At 45.9% G+C, this 16,870-nt stretch overlaps 2 protein-coding genes across 3 annotated transcripts; one reads left to right on the top strand and one right to left on the bottom strand.

Annotated features, from left to right (window-relative positions):
• Nucleotides 1–1,341: 1,341 nt before the first annotated feature.
• Nucleotides 1,342–3,951, bottom strand: rps27a (ribosomal protein S27a). 2 transcript variants are annotated; one of them, XM_086181213.1, is made up of 6 exons: nt 3,907–3,951; nt 3,740–3,804; nt 3,328–3,382; nt 2,398–2,483; nt 1,883–2,014; nt 1,342–1,533 (listed from the first exon to the last, which is right to left on the bottom strand). In XM_086181213.1, exons 2-6 carry the CDS (start codon nt 3,785–3,787, stop codon nt 1,384–1,386), a joined length of 471 nt encoding a protein of 156 aa, XP_086037339.1. In that variant the 5' UTR covers nt 3,788–3,804; nt 3,907–3,951; the 3' UTR covers nt 1,342–1,383. The 2 variants fall into 2 exon arrangements, with proteins under 2 accessions (XP_086037339.1, XP_086037340.1); XM_086181214.1 differs by having other exon boundaries at nt 3,918–3,928.
• Nucleotides 3,952–4,149: 198 nt separating this feature from the next.
• On the top strand, nt 4,150–15,076 carry LOC147247172 (clathrin heavy chain linker domain-containing protein 1-like). The gene is made up of 12 exons (XM_086181307.1): nt 4,150–4,178; nt 4,840–4,942; nt 5,097–5,184; nt 5,830–6,028; nt 6,135–6,250; nt 6,500–6,602; nt 6,687–6,793; nt 6,957–7,128; nt 7,201–7,403; nt 7,811–7,996; nt 8,801–9,020; nt 13,292–15,076. The coding sequence occupies exons 1-11, from the start codon at nt 4,150–4,152 to the stop codon at nt 8,995–8,997; spliced, it is 1,503 nt and encodes a 500-aa protein (XP_086037433.1). The 3' UTR covers nt 8,998–9,020; nt 13,292–15,076.
• Nucleotides 15,077–16,870: the final 1,794 nt, after the last annotated feature.

The following is a 16,870-nucleotide window of genomic DNA, read 5'->3' as shown; positions in this document are numbered from 1 at the left end:
TTAAAGGCTGTAAATTGATTTATAAATGTTTCTCTTGTCAATTCCCCAAAACCCAAAAGAATTTAGTTCAAAATGATGCAGAAATTCTTACAGTGGGGATTTTTTTTTTTTAATTTAATCATCAAATTCTTAGTTTAAATTATAATTTTGACTTCTGGGTAACAATAAGTCTCTTCCTGGCGCGAACGTTCCGCGTGTACCAGACTAACTTGAGCTGGAACCGTTTTTGACTCAACAGGTTTTAACCACCAGCCTGTGACCGGGGCGCCACCTGCTGGACGGACACCAGTACTGCTGCTCCTGAGCTCAGGTCCATCAGGTGGGAGATGGACTCTTACGTTGTGAACACTGACTTCACTTTGGTTCGCGGTCCTGTTGTCCAAGACGGACCCGCCAGACGTGTAGGGGGGCACCGCCGGTTCTGCTGGGTTTGTTTCACCAAACTCACAGGGGGGCTTTTTTGCCAAAATGGTCGGTGGTGTGATCAACGGCTATTGACGAGGACTGCAACGATTAGTCGACAAAAATCGATAATAGAAGTCGTCGACAATGAATTCCATCGTCGACTATTGTCGGCAGACGCGTTTCTCCAACAGAGTGAGGCATCTCACTTGATTATCATCTCTGCCGAGAGTCGCTCATGCGCAGTAGCGTCTCTGTCTCTGCGCGGTAACATTCAGAAATGGCGGCGTCAACATCAGGTACGCGTACTAAAACTTCTGAAGTTTGGGAGCATTTTAGCCTGGATACGGCGGTCAAAAAGACTACTAGCTAAGGTTGCAAAGCAGACCTTGGTGTCATGGCACCTCGGCGAGGCAGGAACACTTAGAGACAGCCCGTCGGGCACGAGACCGAAACGGAGTCTGACTCGCCTCGGTGAGATCCAAGTAACATTCAGGCAGTACGGTTTCCATGACACATGGTACACTTTATAAGCCTATTTTCGCTAGAAAAGAGCTTGAGCCTTGTGCCAGACTGTCCCTGACAAACGTATTTTAAATTAATCAATTCATTAAAAGGTGTATTTTTCATTTGCCACATAATTAAATCAACTTCATGCTAATTTAAGAAATTATCCTTTTAGTCGACTATTAATAGTCGTTAGTTGCAGCCTTACTATTTACAAGTTTTATGCATCTTAATTATGAAGGGTTTTTTGATCCAGAAGCTTAAAGCGCGTTTACTGCCTCGACTCTCAGCGTCGGCCGGAGAAGGGAGTGTTTCAGCCTCTTTAATTACGTGCCTGACCGCTTGATACTTCAGTGTTTCAGCCCTCGGATTAAACCAGATTATGACACCCCTGACTCAATCTCTGGTCAGTGAAGAGGCCGGAGCAGCGACTTGTCAAACACGTTTCTTTATTAACGCCTGTAAATCCATCAGCTACTTGTCCTCCGGCTTGTTGAAGCAGTAGGTGAGGCAGCACTTCCCGCAGTAATGGCGGTCAAAGTGGCTCGCCATGAAGACGCCGGCGCCGCACTCATCAGCTGGACACTCGCGCCTCAGACGGTGGATTTTACCGTTTTCGTCCACCTGGAGATGAAAAGAAACTGGATTTTTAAAATCAGTGCCACGCCTGAAAATCCAGATTTAATGAAACAATCAGATCATCACACCAGACTTCCGACTAAAGTCGAGCTGCAACGTTGGATTAAGAACCGATTTCATTCCCATTTGGAGCAACTTCAGGTTGTGTTTGCTCAGCTGATCGACGCTGCAGGCAGCCTTCCATGCAGATTATAATCTCTCGTTTACCAATTTCAATGAAATGTGACTGAACACATTCGCACTGCTGCTGTCACTTCTTCCGCCTGCAGCTCAGCTGACCAACCACGTCTGGGACGTTCAGGTGGAGGCTCAAACAGCGATGAGGAGTTCGTACCTTGTAGTATTTGAGCACAGCGAGCTTGACCTTCTTCCTCTTGTGTTTGTTCTTCTTGGGGGTGGTGTAAGACTTCTTCTTCCTCTTTTTGGCACCACCGCGCAGCCTCAGCACCAAGTGCAGCGTGGACTCCTGTGAGGAAAACCATCAGTGGGGCGTTAACGTCCGCATTGCTGCTGCCTGACGTCCGTCGCTGTTCTTCGGTAAACCAGGCTGATGCGTAGCCGTCTGACCGCCGCTGACATTCTGTGTTGCTGGCCTGTGTTTACTTTTGGCCTGACTACCCAATATGGCGTCCAGTAAACAGTTTATTCATGTATGTTTCTGGAAATTTGCGATGAGAATCAGTCTTGATTCGTGTTTGTTATGCAGGCCGGCAACATCTCAGAACTCGTGACCACAGGAAGACGGACACACAGATTAATACCAATTTAATTACTTCTAATACTTTAAACAACACTTTCCTGATCTGCTGACCAACCCAGTTAAAAAAAAAATGAATCCAGTCTACTGACCTTCTGGATGTTGTAGTCTGACAGCGTGCGTCCATCCTCCAGCTGCTTCCCAGCGAAGATCAGCCTCTGCTGGTCAGGAGGGATACCTGCAGAAGCACAGCCACAACCAGCTCAGCACCTCCCAGCCAGGAGACACACTTCTACATCCACAGCTTCAAGTGCAGATAAAACTCCTCCAGCGGCAAAATCCGGAGTCGTAACGAAAATAAATTCACATTACGGTTTTAAAAACAGGCTCCAAGAAACTAAAACAACCAGTCGCCATTCAAATGCATAATTGAGTCACGACCAACGCTGGCCTCCAAGTAAAGTTCTGCCTCTCAAAGGTTAATGACGTCATCTAAACTGAGGGTCATAAAAAGGAAATGCAATTTCCTCAAACCTCAGAGAGAAGCTTTTCCCCCAAGCTGCATTTGCAATCAATTACAAATAAGAACTTTGGAAAAAAAACCTTTCAAAAATGAGATCATTTTCATTGTCACAATCGAAGTCAACTGTTTTTGCCCGTCCAAGGATGCTGAGCAGGTCAGCGACTCGAGCTGTTGCCACCTGCACATTTCATCTAACCTGAGCTCAAGCGTTCAACCGAATTATAACCCAGAAATGAATCATCTCATCGAAAGGGTGCCAACAGAAACTCCGCAAGCTTGAATTCATCACCAATACATTTCCACTATTGCAATCCAACTGCCTTCATCTCCATCGCACTGGTCAGAAATATGAAACTGGCCTGTCCATTGCAGAAATTCTCTTTGATTTACAAATTCTACATCTGAACAGAACATATCAGGACAGGTCTGGGGAGACTGACGGGTCAAATTCATCTTCAACAAATAACTTTAGCCTCCCGTTTAAAAACATCTGCGAATGAGCAAAGAGGGGCCAGAAACACGCGTGACATCAAACAGCCAAGAGTTTAAAGACACTCACCCTCTTTGTCCTGGATTTTGGCCTTGACATTCTCGATAGTATCTGAAGGCTCAACCTGCGGGGGCGACGACACGGTTCAGGTTCGGTACCACAGACATTCAACGGGAGTTTGACAAAGGAATGATCTTGTTTTATTATGGAAGAAAAGTTAGCCCTTGACTGCGTGTTCAGCCAAGACCTACACTTCCCACCACACGTGTTTATAGTACTTTGCTAACAGCTAGCTTAGCCACTTAGCTTAACACATACAACAGGGTCCATAACACTGCGATCAACACTTTACTGCTTTATAAGTTTTATGACAGCTGATACAAAACTATTGGAGGAGTAAAATGTAGAGCTGATGGCTTTTATTAGACAGATAGTTAAGAAACAAGGCAGCCAGAGAGGACCGCGTTCCTCCGTCACCCACCTCGAGGGTTATAGTCTTCCCCGTTAGGGTTTTGACAAAAATCTGCATCCTGGCGTTCAACCCACCTACATAAGAAAACACATGAACAAGACTTCAGCGCTGTAACCGTGCTCTGAACATAAGTTATTTTTGACAATTTTCAACTTATAGACGGAGCGCCATCTTACCACCGGCTCACCCCTAATGGCGGATCATGAGAAGAGGGCTTTCCCAGCGAGCGACGGGGTTTTCTGCACGCGTTTGCACGGTTTGGGTGACCGCTCAGATGCCTGACTGAAAATACACAAATGTTTGAGTGTGTGGTCATTTTACTTTTTTAAGGAGTTTTAATCGGCATCCACGTTTATTCAAAATTTGTGTCGTGCAAAACTCCCTCTTGTTTTTAACTAAATGTATATTTTACCGTGACCATGGCAACGGTGATGTTTGCGGAAGGCGTGTATGAGGAGCGGAGAGTTCGAGGGGGATAAGAGAAAATAACAATGTCTGAGATACAAATGAGCAGTGGGTCGTTTTCGAGACACGGAGGAAGAAGCTCGACACCCGATATTTTAATATCCGAGAGCGATGAAATTTTTTTCCGGCGCGAAAAAAATTTCATCGCTCTCGGATATTAAAATATCGGGTGTCGAGCTTCTTCCTCCGTGTCTCGAAAACGACCCACTGCTCATTTGTATCTCAGACATTGTTATTTTCTCTTATCCCCCTCGAACTCTCCGCTCCTCATACACGCCTTCCGCAAACATCACCGTTGCCATGGTCACGGTAAAATATACATTTAGTTAAAACAAGAGGGAGTTTTGCACGACACAATTTTGAATAAACGTGGATGCCGATTAAAACTCCTTAAAAAAGTAAAATGACCACACACTCAAACATTTGTGTATTTTCAGTCAGGCATCTGAGCGGTCACCCAAACCGTGCAAACGCGTGCAGAAAACCCCGTCGCTCGCTGGGAAAGCCCTCTTCTCATGATCCGCCATTAGGGGTGAGCCGGTGGTAAGATGGCGCTCCGTCTATAAGTTGAAATTGTCAAAAATAACTTATGTTCAGAGCACGGTTACAGCGCTGAAGTCTTGTTCATGTGTTTTCTTATGTAGGTGGGTTGAACGCCAGGATGGTTCAGCAAAGTCTGGCAGCATCATCATCGCATCGCACATCCTTGAACACCTGCCAGAGACGAGCCGGCCACCTGAGGGACAGGTGTGTGTGTGTGTGTGTGTGTGTGTGTGTGTGTGTGTGTGTGTGTGTGCGCGTGTGTGTCCTCAGAGATGTTGGACTGAAGGTCCAGATGTTTTGTAGTGAATGTAAAGTCATTACTCAACTGTAAGTGTGTTTTTTTGTTTGTTTTTTCCAGAATCTGCGTCCTCGAGAGGAAACAGCAGAACTTCAAGAGGAAATCCAGAGACATAAATTATCTCAGGGGCAGAGGACGTGGATACCAGGTGCTGCTGGCGCCGACACTTGACGGGAATAGAAGCACATTAGGTGTCATATATGCAGAGAAGGACTTGTGATTGGAAGACAGATTAATAACTTCATGTGCCTGCATCACTGAGTGGAGGCAGGTTGTTTAAGTGGGCCTTCAGTTCAGCAGCGTCTCTTTCTATTTTGATCAGAATTTATCGGTTGGTGCTTCATCGCCACCACCAGGTGAACAACTGCAGCTCCATTCAGTCTCATTATGCTCCTCTTTGTGATGCTGCGGAGTCTCGTGCTGCATTTGGATGTAGACGGGCAGACCTCATCCGTGGTAGCCCCACTCTTTACGCCACAGTCATTTAGCTCATTCTAGCAATACACCCTCTGAGTGTGTAGCAGATTGGATTCCCCACAAACACGAAGGTCACACACATTCTTGCCTTCACAGTTCGATAGAAATAAACAACCAAACTGAGCTGGACTGCCTGAACTTTATTCATGAATGCAAACACATGAAGCTGCTTTTTCCGTGGTGTCAGTCTCAATAAGAACATGGCCGGGTGTTTCTGGATGTGTTACTGAGGTGGAGAAGCCTGGACACACTGACCTGGGAACAAGACACAAGCCTCAGCACTCACTATGTGCCTTCCCACATCCGTGTCTCCCAGGTGTGACGGTGGCTGAGGCGGAGGATCCTGAGGCTCTGGATGGGCAACTGAAGCACCTCCAGGCCAGGAAAGCTGCTCTGCTGGACAGGAAGAGTCACTGTGTCACTCTGGAGGCCAAAGCCAAGCTGGACGCAGAGCTTCAGACCGCCGAGCGCCGCCGAGCTCAGATGAAGTCCGAGAACAACCGGCTGAGAGTCCAGTAAGAGAAAGAAAGTATTAGCTGCTAAAGAGCCGAAAACTCTTGACTCTTTCAGCACCTATGTGCAAATAAACAGGTCATAAAAACATAATCATGTCGTCTTCAGATTCAAGCGTCTCAGGTTAGTTTGGGACTGTTTGTCCAGCTGGGAGGAGGCTGGGCAGCAGGTTCCTCTGGAGGATCTACTGGGTTCCACATTGGAGAACATCAGACAGACCAGCGGTGAGACAGCAGCACGAATTTGACAAAGAAGTGGTCGTGATGGATTTTAAAACAAATGTTGGGAAAACATGATTTCTTGATATTTTGCTGTGTGAATATGACTTCAGGTATCAGTCCAAAAGGATCCTACAAATATTTATTCAGTTACAGATGGTAATAAATGCAAACTGCTGATACTTCAGGTGCAGGTGTCCATGAGCTCCTGTTACCCATGAGACAGCTAAAGTCTTCTCCTCTGACCTCCCCCAGCAGTGACAGATGAAGACGCCCGCCACATCGACGCTGAACTGTTTGAGCATGAAGAGCCCACCGGGGTGGATGAGTCCAAACTCCTGGCAGATTACCTGCAAAGGTGAAGCACAACCCGTGCGCGCTAACAAGCTCTCATCAGGTTGTCTGCTCGCTCCAGACTGTCCCTGCCCTCCCTCTCGTTTAGGTTCATGAGGCTCTTTGATTCAGCTCAGTACGAGGAAGCTGCTCTGCTGGCTGCCAGATCTCCTCGCAGAGTCCTGAGGAACCTGGACATCATGGAGATGTTTCAAGGTGGAAGTCAAAATCTGGCTGTTAACACATCTTGCTAGCGTCAGCAAGCATTTACTCAAAGTCACACAGAAAAGAAAACCCGATCAAACTTGCAGGCGAATGCGTTCATTTTCCTACAGCTGCTCAGACATCTTTGTTTCTGTCACCTCCATCTCTCTCCCAGGTGTGAAGAGTCCTCCAGGCTCGCTGCCCCCCATCCTTCTCTTCCTCCAGGCCCTCCTCATAGCCACCGCAGCCGGTGACAAGCTGTCAGCTCCTCTCTCTCTGGAGGTTGTCAGCTGTGCTCTGCAGCACAAAGCCACGCAGCTCGTCACCCACGCCGTCACGCAGAACAAGTAAACACAACAAACACACAACTGTGTTTATCTCAGCCGGCGTTTGGCTTTTTACACTCTTCGTCCTCTCAGACTGACTCTCTCTGAGGAGCTGGGCGACACCCTGACTGAGCATGCTCAGGAGAACCCCGGCATAGCTGAAATGTGTCTGGCGTTGGCGACCGTCGTCTACGAAGGCTGTGGGTTGGACAGGAAGACCGCACTGAGCATGTGCAGGAGAGGCCTGATCCACAACGCTGTCGATTTCATGAGCCACAGCCAGGACTTCACAGCTGGTGTGTGTGTATGTGCGTGTGCGTGTGTGTGTGTGTGTGTGTGTGTGTGTGTGTGTGTGCGCTCAAGGCAGGTTTGCAGGCAGGTCTCCTGGTATTACAGAAACACTAACAACTGCCATAAATCATGAATTAATTGACGAATGTAATAATAAAGAAACAAATCTGTCCATCCACTGCATCCGTTATTTTATTTATTTTCCAAATTATCATTCTCTGTTTACATTTACTTCAATTTTTATTCATTTCCCCATTTATCTATTTTTTTTTATTCCTGTTTACTTCAACATTTGTTTAATTTATTATCTAATCAGCAGTTATAATAATTTTGGCAGTTTTAGTCCTTCATAAGCTGTGTGTGTTCTCATAAAATAGTCTCTCTCTGTCTCTTGTCTCTGTCTCTGGGTCAGAGGACTGTCTGTGGGTCCTGGGTCGCTCGCTCAGCCTCTCCCTCCTACAGCTGTTGACGGAGCCTCGGTCAGGTCAGGCGGCCATCTTGTCAGCTGGAGTGGTCTGTTGTGTTCTGCTCGCCGACGCTCAGCAGCAGCAGCAGTTAGCGCTGCAGCTCCTGGACAGCTTCGTCAGCAGAGGACGAGGTTTGTCACCCGAGACACTCAAGCTGCTGTCAGAGAAGAAGACTGAGGCTTCTTCACTCACCGGCCTCCTTGTTACCTCCAGGCCAAACAGCTCAGCCTCAAATTCTACTGAGGGATTTTGTTGAGGGCAGCACGGTGGTGCAGTGGTCAGCACTGTCGCCTCACAGCAAGAAGGTTTCGGGTTCCAGCCCCGGCTGGAGCACGGGATCTTTCTGTGTGAGTCGGCTTGTTCTCCCTGTTCCTGCGTGGGTTCTCTCTGGTACTGCGGCTTCCTCCCACAGTCCAAAGACATGCAAATGGGGACGAGGCTGATTGATACTCTAAATTGACTGTAGGTGTGTCTGGGAGAGCCAATGGTTGTTTGTCTCTATGTGGGCTCTGCCATGGACTGGTGACCTGTCCAGGGTGAACCCCGCCTCTCACCTGAAAGCTGCTGGGATAGGCTCCACCCCCACGACCCTTAACAGGATCAGCGGTGGAAAATGGATGGATGGATTTTGTTGATGGTATAAAAAAGGAGGCAGCTTTGCTTCTTGAGTATATGATGAAAGGTGTTTCCACCGCATTCCATTGTGTTAAAAGAATTAATTAGACTAACGAAGTTAATAATGTATAACAAACTTGGTGATGGCCGTCTTTTTGAAGCTAATTGACGTGTAGCAATAAAGCTGCGAGTGTTGAAAGCTGTCACAAGTCGTCAAAAGGCAGGAAACATGGATCAGATCATTTATGAAGACAGGAGGAAGCTAACTAACTCCTGACCTGAGGCAACCTCTGTCCTCGTCCTCCTCTTTGTCCTCTCAGAGGTTTTGGATGACGTGATCCTGCAGGACAGCGTTTCCTCAGTGGACGACTGGGTCAACGTGGCATCTCTGTGTTCCGGGCTGAACCGTGCTGATCTGAGCCAGGCCATCATGTCTGTTCTGCTGGACCAGAGTGGCACCAGTGTCCTGACCCCGGACCCGGAGGGAGCCCGGCTCATGGAGCACATCTTCCTGTGAAAACTACAGCTGAGCGTCCCACGGCAAGCAGAACAAAACCAAACAAACACGCCACAAATCTGTCCCTAAACGGTGCCCTCCTCTTGTGTTGGAGGCAGCAGCAACAGCTGGTGGTCTCGAGGTGGCAACTTCACCTCCTGATCCGAGTCAAATTCCCCCCACTGATTCATTCTGACAAATGCTATCAAGGTGGCAACGGTGGAGATGTGTGTGTGTGTGTGAGTGTTTGTGTATGTTTTCATGTAAAAGTCATAAAGTAGAAAAGTCCAAACTGGTGGGCTCGGCCCCCTGCAGGCTCAGGGCTGGTTTCAAACAGTAGGTTGCGCTTCGGCCCGTTTCCAACATGAAAATTTGTAAAGTAATGTCAGCATTAACACCAGCATAGTTACGCATTTAGTCGACAGCTGAACTTAATGTGCGCTGTGTCTTTAAGGACTCTCAAACCTCTGTGAATGTGATGTGTGTGTTATTTCCTCAAATGTACACACACACACACACACACAGAGGAAGGTGACTTGGTGATGACAGTGCTAAAGGACAGCTAAGAGACAAAAAAAAGAGGAAAAAAATCACACTCAATTAAACACAAATATTATAATGAAAAAAGGGGGTTATCCAGGCACTCCAGGAGGTTTTGAAGCTTTAAAAACCTTTATTTTACATGCCTTAAGTTCTTTAAAAGACAAATACGGAAAAGTCAGCGTTTCGACCCTACAACTGGGTCTTCATCAGGACCTGAGTGAACACCAGCATTATATACTATAGCCTGGATAACCCGCTTTTTCCTCAAGATCCAAGAGCACTGCTTTACCTTTGACTACCTCCCACTGAGCACCTGGTGTTTTTCCCCCTTTCTGCTACAAATATTAGAATTTAGGTTGCAGTCAAGTTGATACTCCAGCAGTGCGGGAGTGACTCTGGTTTCTGTGAGTTTATTATCTGAGATCAGAGCTACCATGACGACCACAGACATCGCTCTCCTGGCCTGCTGACTCAAATGACTCAGGTGAAAATGTGACGCAGAGACACTGTTGCCCACTAGGAGGCGCCCAGATTCACAAACTGGAGTTGAGAAAAGAGGCATTTCCAGCACCCGCCTGACTGTGGGAGGGGGTTGTTGTGTCTGGTGAACGTATAAAAACAGATAGTTGATGAGCACCAGAAGATCGTTATTGATGAAACGAATGAACGTGAGCTGTTCTGGATGAGAAGAACTCCTGACGTATCAGGCAACCTCTTGGTCTCTGGTTTATGGACAAGTTTCATTTAGAATTATGTTCCCAAAGAGACAAAAGACGTTTTAGACCGCAGGTGGCTTCACGCCCTGCCGTTGGAAACTCGCAGACACATTCATCACTGCCAGTCGTTGAATTAGAGGAGTGGAAACGATCAGAAATGATAAAACAAACAGCTGGATGAAGCTAGACTGATATGAGAGAGGGTCATGGGATGTGACGGCCTCAGAGATATGAGAGAAGAGAATATTCTAGCTCCAGTAAAATGAGGAGAAGGTCCGACTAGAGCAGGGCAACTCTGGAAGCGGGTGAGAGGTGAAAGGTCAAGAGAGGAGCACAGAGCGGGTTCGTCTTTCTCCCTGTCCAGCAGCATTTCGGTGTCCAATGACTGAAACGCGCACTTAACTCGCCCCCTGGTCCCGACACTCTGTTAAAGGCTTGTCAGCTCGGATCAGTCAAACAGCTAAAAGCACAAACTGCAGGTAGAAACATGACACGGACGCGCCAGGGAGAGAAAAACTGATCATCAGTCCTGTGACACTGTAAAGGCCGCCGTCCAAAGTCTGTCACTCCGACTCTTATTGATTGATTAAATGTCAACAATAGCAGAGAAAGTCAAAGGTGGCACCTTAAAGTGAGCTATAACATGCAGAGAAGTCAAAGGAGTTTCATTTGAGATGTTGGAAAAGGAGAGTATTTGGTTCTGATTCCTCTCATCTCCACTCTTAAGTGATTAATCAGTCGTCAAAACCGCAGCAGATTCTTCCTCTGTCAGTTAGCTCGAATAATCCTGCTGTTCATGTGCTGATTAAAGCACAGAAATAATTCTCTTCCTGCTCCCCAAACCTAATCCCATCATCTCTGACTTTAATTGAATCCACATGAATCACATGTGAGGCACCGAAAACAGAAACTGTGATGAAAGATTCGTTTCCAAAAAAAAAACATCTCTCAACTTCAGCAGCAATGAGATTTGCTCCCTCAAAATATCGAGACAGGAAAACGTTGCCATCCTCTTCACATACGTCACACCTAAAACACAGGAATCAGAACGACCCTTCAGCTCGGATGCAGAATATTCTTTCGTTGTGTAAAATCACAGATGAATGAAAACTTGGCGATGCCTCTAAATTACATGTAGGTTTGTGTTTCTTTTGTGTTTGAGTTTCTTCATGTTCATTGAACACTGTCTTGTTTTTACTCATTTCCAGCCCTAGGTTACGTACATTTGTCTACAGGTAACTGTCAAGCTGGTGAACGTGTCTTCTAAATGATCTCTTCTTCTCTGCAGCTGTAAACACGAAGCGGATATAATCCCTGTTTTAAGAAGCTTTCTGGTGAATGTTTGGTCGTTGACTGCTTGCCTTCTGTGTTGCTTGACTCTCCGTTCTCATTGTGTGGTTGTCGGCCGCAGCGGGCTGCTGTTTCTCTGAAGAGAAGCTCTGATAACCACTAGACGCAAGCTGCTCAGCACCAACCGGCATCAAGCTGGTGAACACCGTGAAGCATTTGGCTGCTAAAGAGCCAAAGATTTCCGCCAGGCTCAAAAACAGAGCAAAAAGACTGTTTAAAAGCCCCCAAAACGGTAACGTTGATGGAGCCCAGTGAGTAGAAACAGAGCCCCCTGCTTCAGCACAGTCACAATGTACAAAAACAAATATGCTGGCAGTCAGGAACTTATTGGAAATCCAAATTGTGTTGACGATCTTTCCCTAAATCCAAACAGTTCATCTGTGTCAGCCCTGCGTTAGACCGTAGAACCCGTGGAGGCGATCCTAACACCACTGACACCCTTGAGGGTGAACGTTTGACCCCTGAAGACAACACACACACGTCCCAGGACCAAATATGTCATGGTCATTACATGACCAATTAGTGTTCTTCATTCACCACAGTCCCTCTATCTGTTACGCTGCAAAATCTCATTTCATCCTGCAGTGGTTCTGTGGCGATGCCGCGGCGGCCCTCACAAGTCCGGCTAACCTGGCGGCGCACACACACACTCATCAGGTCAAACAGTGCAGCCTTTGTGTCCGTCACCATCTCAGAGTGAATGAAGCTTCACAAACACACTGAACAAACACACTCCCACAAGCTTACCAGCGGGTCGACTGTTCACCCAGCACCCTGCACCATCCCCAGACTCCAGGAGAGCACCGGCACAGGTGCTGCCGCAGGAGGCGGCGCACCAAACTGAGCACTGACACAGCACAGATTCTGCCTTCAGAGGTAAAACACATCAATATTAGAACAGCAGGTTGAGCAGTTACTTCATATTTTACCCTTTTAAAGAAATATTTATTATCCTTTTTGTCCCTTCACCATTTTCCACAAATACGTAGTCGAGCAGGGGAATATTATGAACAGTAAAAGCACCATTATAAAGGGAGGAGGAAGACAGAAGATTCGGTGCTGACTCACAATCGCTTGGCTCCAGCAGTGCATATTGATCCCCTGCAGTGTGTGTGGTGCTGGACCAGCATGACACAGCGGCTTTGACTTCTCTATCACCCTTTAAAAAAAAAAAAAACCCCAAACAAACATCGTCTCCTCCCCCGTGTGTGTGCCACCACTCTGTTCGGCCAAGACAAATTACATTCATTCCTTTGCACTGCCACATTTATTCACAAGTCCTTTAGTGTTTATTAATATTTCAGCACAGAAGTGTGCTGACACTTTACATCATCTGAAATATTTATAAAATACAGCAAGATTAATATATTCAATCAAATTTGGAAATTATGCCCATCACTTGTTCATTTAGGTCAAGTTCTCTGCGTGAAAATATTAGTCGTCTTGTTCTATAATATATCATATTTTTTATAGTTTTTCCCACTAAGTCCCCCTCTGGCCCTCAGGTCTATGTAGCATGTGACTGTTGCCGTTAGCCCTTTAATTAACAATCAAACCCACACAGAAATTTATGGACTTTACCACACATCTGTAACATTGATCAACGACAAAGACGTAACTTGGTGGTGGCTTCATGTCGTTGATCAATATTGATCCGATAAAGCAACAATAACACCGTCTATTCTTTCCTTTCTTCTTTTTTGCAGCTCATGGCCGTCAGGTATTTCAAGGTCAGCTGGTTCTGTGGCTGTACTGGAAGGGTTCTGCTGTAGCTGTCAGAGTCAACACGGTGCGGGTGAGTGTGGAGGCCTGGCTGGTCCCGGCGCTGGACTGGTTCACAGGGTGGAATCTGCCAAGACAAGCAGCGGGATCCATAACAATGAGCTGAAAGTCAGTATAAAGCTCCGCAAAGCCCAGGGGAGCCGACAGTCCTCATCGCTAGCAGCAACGCCCAACGCCCAACGCCTCACACAATGAGCTTTATTACACTTATATCCATTTAAAAAAAGAAAAGAAAAGAAAATCTGGTGTTGCAGCTTTCACTTGAAACGAGTAAACAGTCTGAACGGTTGCTAGGTGACCGGTGCTATTCGGAGCAGCTGCCATCATCCTCCTGGACAGCTAAAGATAACTGTATGTCAGCGGCCACCAGCCTGCAACAACTGGGTCATCACACACTCAGACTGATGGCAGGCCCCAAAAAAATGACCTGCTGAATGTTTTTGGAATCTATTATTCAAAAACACACACTCACACACACACACACACTTCGGCACTTCCATTCTATTACATCACAATGTGTTAAATGTGTAAGTGAACGGCTGGAACACAAACTTCACGTCACCCCTGGTGGAACTGCCGCTCTGATTCCAACCATTTTTGGTCCCGTTAATCCAGTCATAGGGGAAATAGTGCCTGTGCTTGTTCACTGGAAACACCCTTTCACCAAAATGTAGCAATCAGGACAGAACAATCAAGTAAGAGGAACTGTAACACCTGATTGGTAAATACTGACGGTACAAACCTAAACACCGCTTGAGGACTGAGATGTTTCCAGATCTTCACTCTCACCCGAGTGACAAAGGAGCGCTGCTGAGGTCAGAAACATTCATCACAGGATATTGTCAGAATGTTTCAGCGTGAACTAGAAACACACACACACACACACACACACACTCATGCTGAGGTCACATGTATGGTGACTCCCCTCTGTTCTGGAAATGACTCAGTCCTCCCGGTGCCTGTAGCTGCTGGTGGCTCCACAAAACAATAGCTGGAGAGCGTCTGCTGCAATACGGAGGCAACATCGCCACGGTCTTTACATTCCTGGAGGGTCATCATGACTCCGGCGGCTCTGTTACCGTGGTTCAGTCTCTGCCTTTCCACGTGTTGATCTTCAGAGTACATGTCACGATACAAATCTGTTTTTAATCCGTTTTTTTTTCCTTTGGAAATCATAATTGCGACGTTAACATTTGAGGCTCATAAGTAAAAATGTATTCATAGACTGAGGTTTTTAGAGCCACAGGGCTACATGACTTTAGCTGCGCGAAGGCTCGCGGCATGACAAAGACACCTTTATGGAAATGATCGGTATAGTTTGACATCGCAATCACCTGCTTTGCTGAGTAAATGAACAACATAGAAACTTATTTAGGCTTGAAACAAATATATTTCTCATCTTGTTCTGGAAATGCTGCCGTATCGATCTGTGAGCCCTCAAAAACTTCCCGGTTCCCCCGGAGGGATATTCCTCGACCAGTGTGTTCTCCCACCTCGGAGGTTGGAACTTTCCCACACTGTTCATGAACACACCATTTATTTATGTGAGTAAATTGACTTTCAAGTTGCTTTTGGTCACAAATCGGATATTTGTTGCAAAAAAAACAGCAGCTTAGCATGCTAACGGTTAGCATTTGCTATACATTATCCTCGTACACGTATCTACGGAATCAAAGGAATTAAATTCATTGTTCATTCATTCATTGTCTTCCGCTCATTCTTTTCTGTTAAGGGTCGCGGGGGGGTGGAGCCTATCCCAGCGTCACGGGCGAGAGGCAGGGTTCACCCTGGACAGGTCGCCAGTCCATCGCAGGGCCAACACATAGAGACAGACAACCATTCACACTCACATTCACACCTACGGTCAATTTAGAGTATCAATCAGCCTCGTCCCCTCTTGATGTCTTTGGACTGTGGAGGAAGCTGGAGTACCAGAGAGAACCCACACAGGAACAGGGAGAACATGGAGACTCACACAGAAAGATCCCGCGCCTGAGCTGGGACTCGAACCTGGAACCTTCTTGCTGTGAGGCCACAGTGCTGACCACTGCACCACCGTGCCGCCCAAATTCATTGTTTTATAAAGTTTATATTTCATATATCACCCACAGGAGGCCAAACGGCTTCCCTCACGTATGCATTCATGTTCCCTGACACCTGGAAACACTCAGGTTTTAAGCAACTAAACATCTTCATGTCGGAGTGCAGGTCTGCCGTTGGTAAGGAGACACTTTGATTCCCCTCTTTCTCACACGGCATCACGTCTTCTTGTGTGGAGCAGCGATCCATATATACTTACAGGCATATATATACTGACATGTTATATATAGACCCCGGCCTGTCGGTACGCTGTGTAACTTTACACCTCAGACTGCAGTCAAACTCAGCTCCCTGCTCCTCTGGAGCTTCATGCTCCTATCAAACACCGCAATCTTCAACTCTCTGAGGAATATCGATCCCTGTGGGGAAAACGGATCGTTTAACAGGAAGCAAACGAAGGATAAAATATATTTAAGGGGGGCGAAAAAGCAACCCTGATCGAATATGCAGAGGCTGTCAAAATCCTGCTGACGTCAGTTATGCTGCTGCAGGTGGTGATCATTTGCAAAAAAAAAAAAAAAAAAAGTTTTAAAAAGGTCCAATATTTGGGTATATTTTAAAATTATTGCTCCCATAATCACTTAATTATTTCAGTTACAGCTACAGGGGGAAGAAGCTGGAATATGAAAGCCAGTATTTTAATATGGTTTGAATTTATGAAAAGTTTTCTGTGGCAAAAGAGTTTGTCGCTCCTACTGTATAAAGGATAAAAACAAAAGTATAGTTTGTGCCATAAATGCAGCATTTCTCTGTTTATCTGCAGTATTTTTTGGGGGGGGGGGTCACAAACATTGCATAGGTACAGCGTGTAGTGAAGGTATAACGTTAGATATACAAAAAAATATATACGTGTATAGAAAAATATTCGTACTGGAAATGTACACATGATTACAAGATGATTGATACGTCTCACTTCCTGTCGTTGCTCCAAGACGACATCCCCAGAAATTAAAAAAAAATACCTAAATGTGTATTATTATTATTTTATGTACTTTATGTAGTCAACCTATTATTGTGGATAAACAATATAAAGCAGCTAAATATCCCACGAGTGAATCGTCTCACAGCATCTCAGGTTTATCTTCTTTGTGAGCTCACTGTTAGCTAAACGAGCTAATAAAGTCGCTAACTGTACCTTCTTTATAACTTACAGTAAATTAAATTATTCCTTTCTTTGTAGAGTTCTTTCAGTTTTTCCACGAGTGTGTAACAAAATACACAAATTAAGCTTCTTGGAGCTTAATCCGATGATGCTTTCATGCAAAAATATCAGATATCAGTCGTTTTAGAGTTAATAAGTACTTCTACTTTTTACTAGTTACCTCTCTTGATGAGCTAATACTGCAGTACTTCAACTGAAGTATGACTCACAACTGAACTTTGGAAGCAGTTCTACTTTTACT

This window comes from Aulostomus chinensis, chromosome 16 (assembly GCF_037954235.1).
Source record: "Aulostomus chinensis isolate RoL2024-O1b breed Wild chromosome 16, RoL_Achi_v1.0, whole genome shotgun sequence".
Taxonomy (NCBI): Eukaryota; Metazoa; Chordata; class Actinopteri; order Syngnathiformes; family Aulostomidae; genus Aulostomus; species Aulostomus chinensis.
This window is presented reverse-complemented; position numbering and strand designations above follow the sequence as displayed.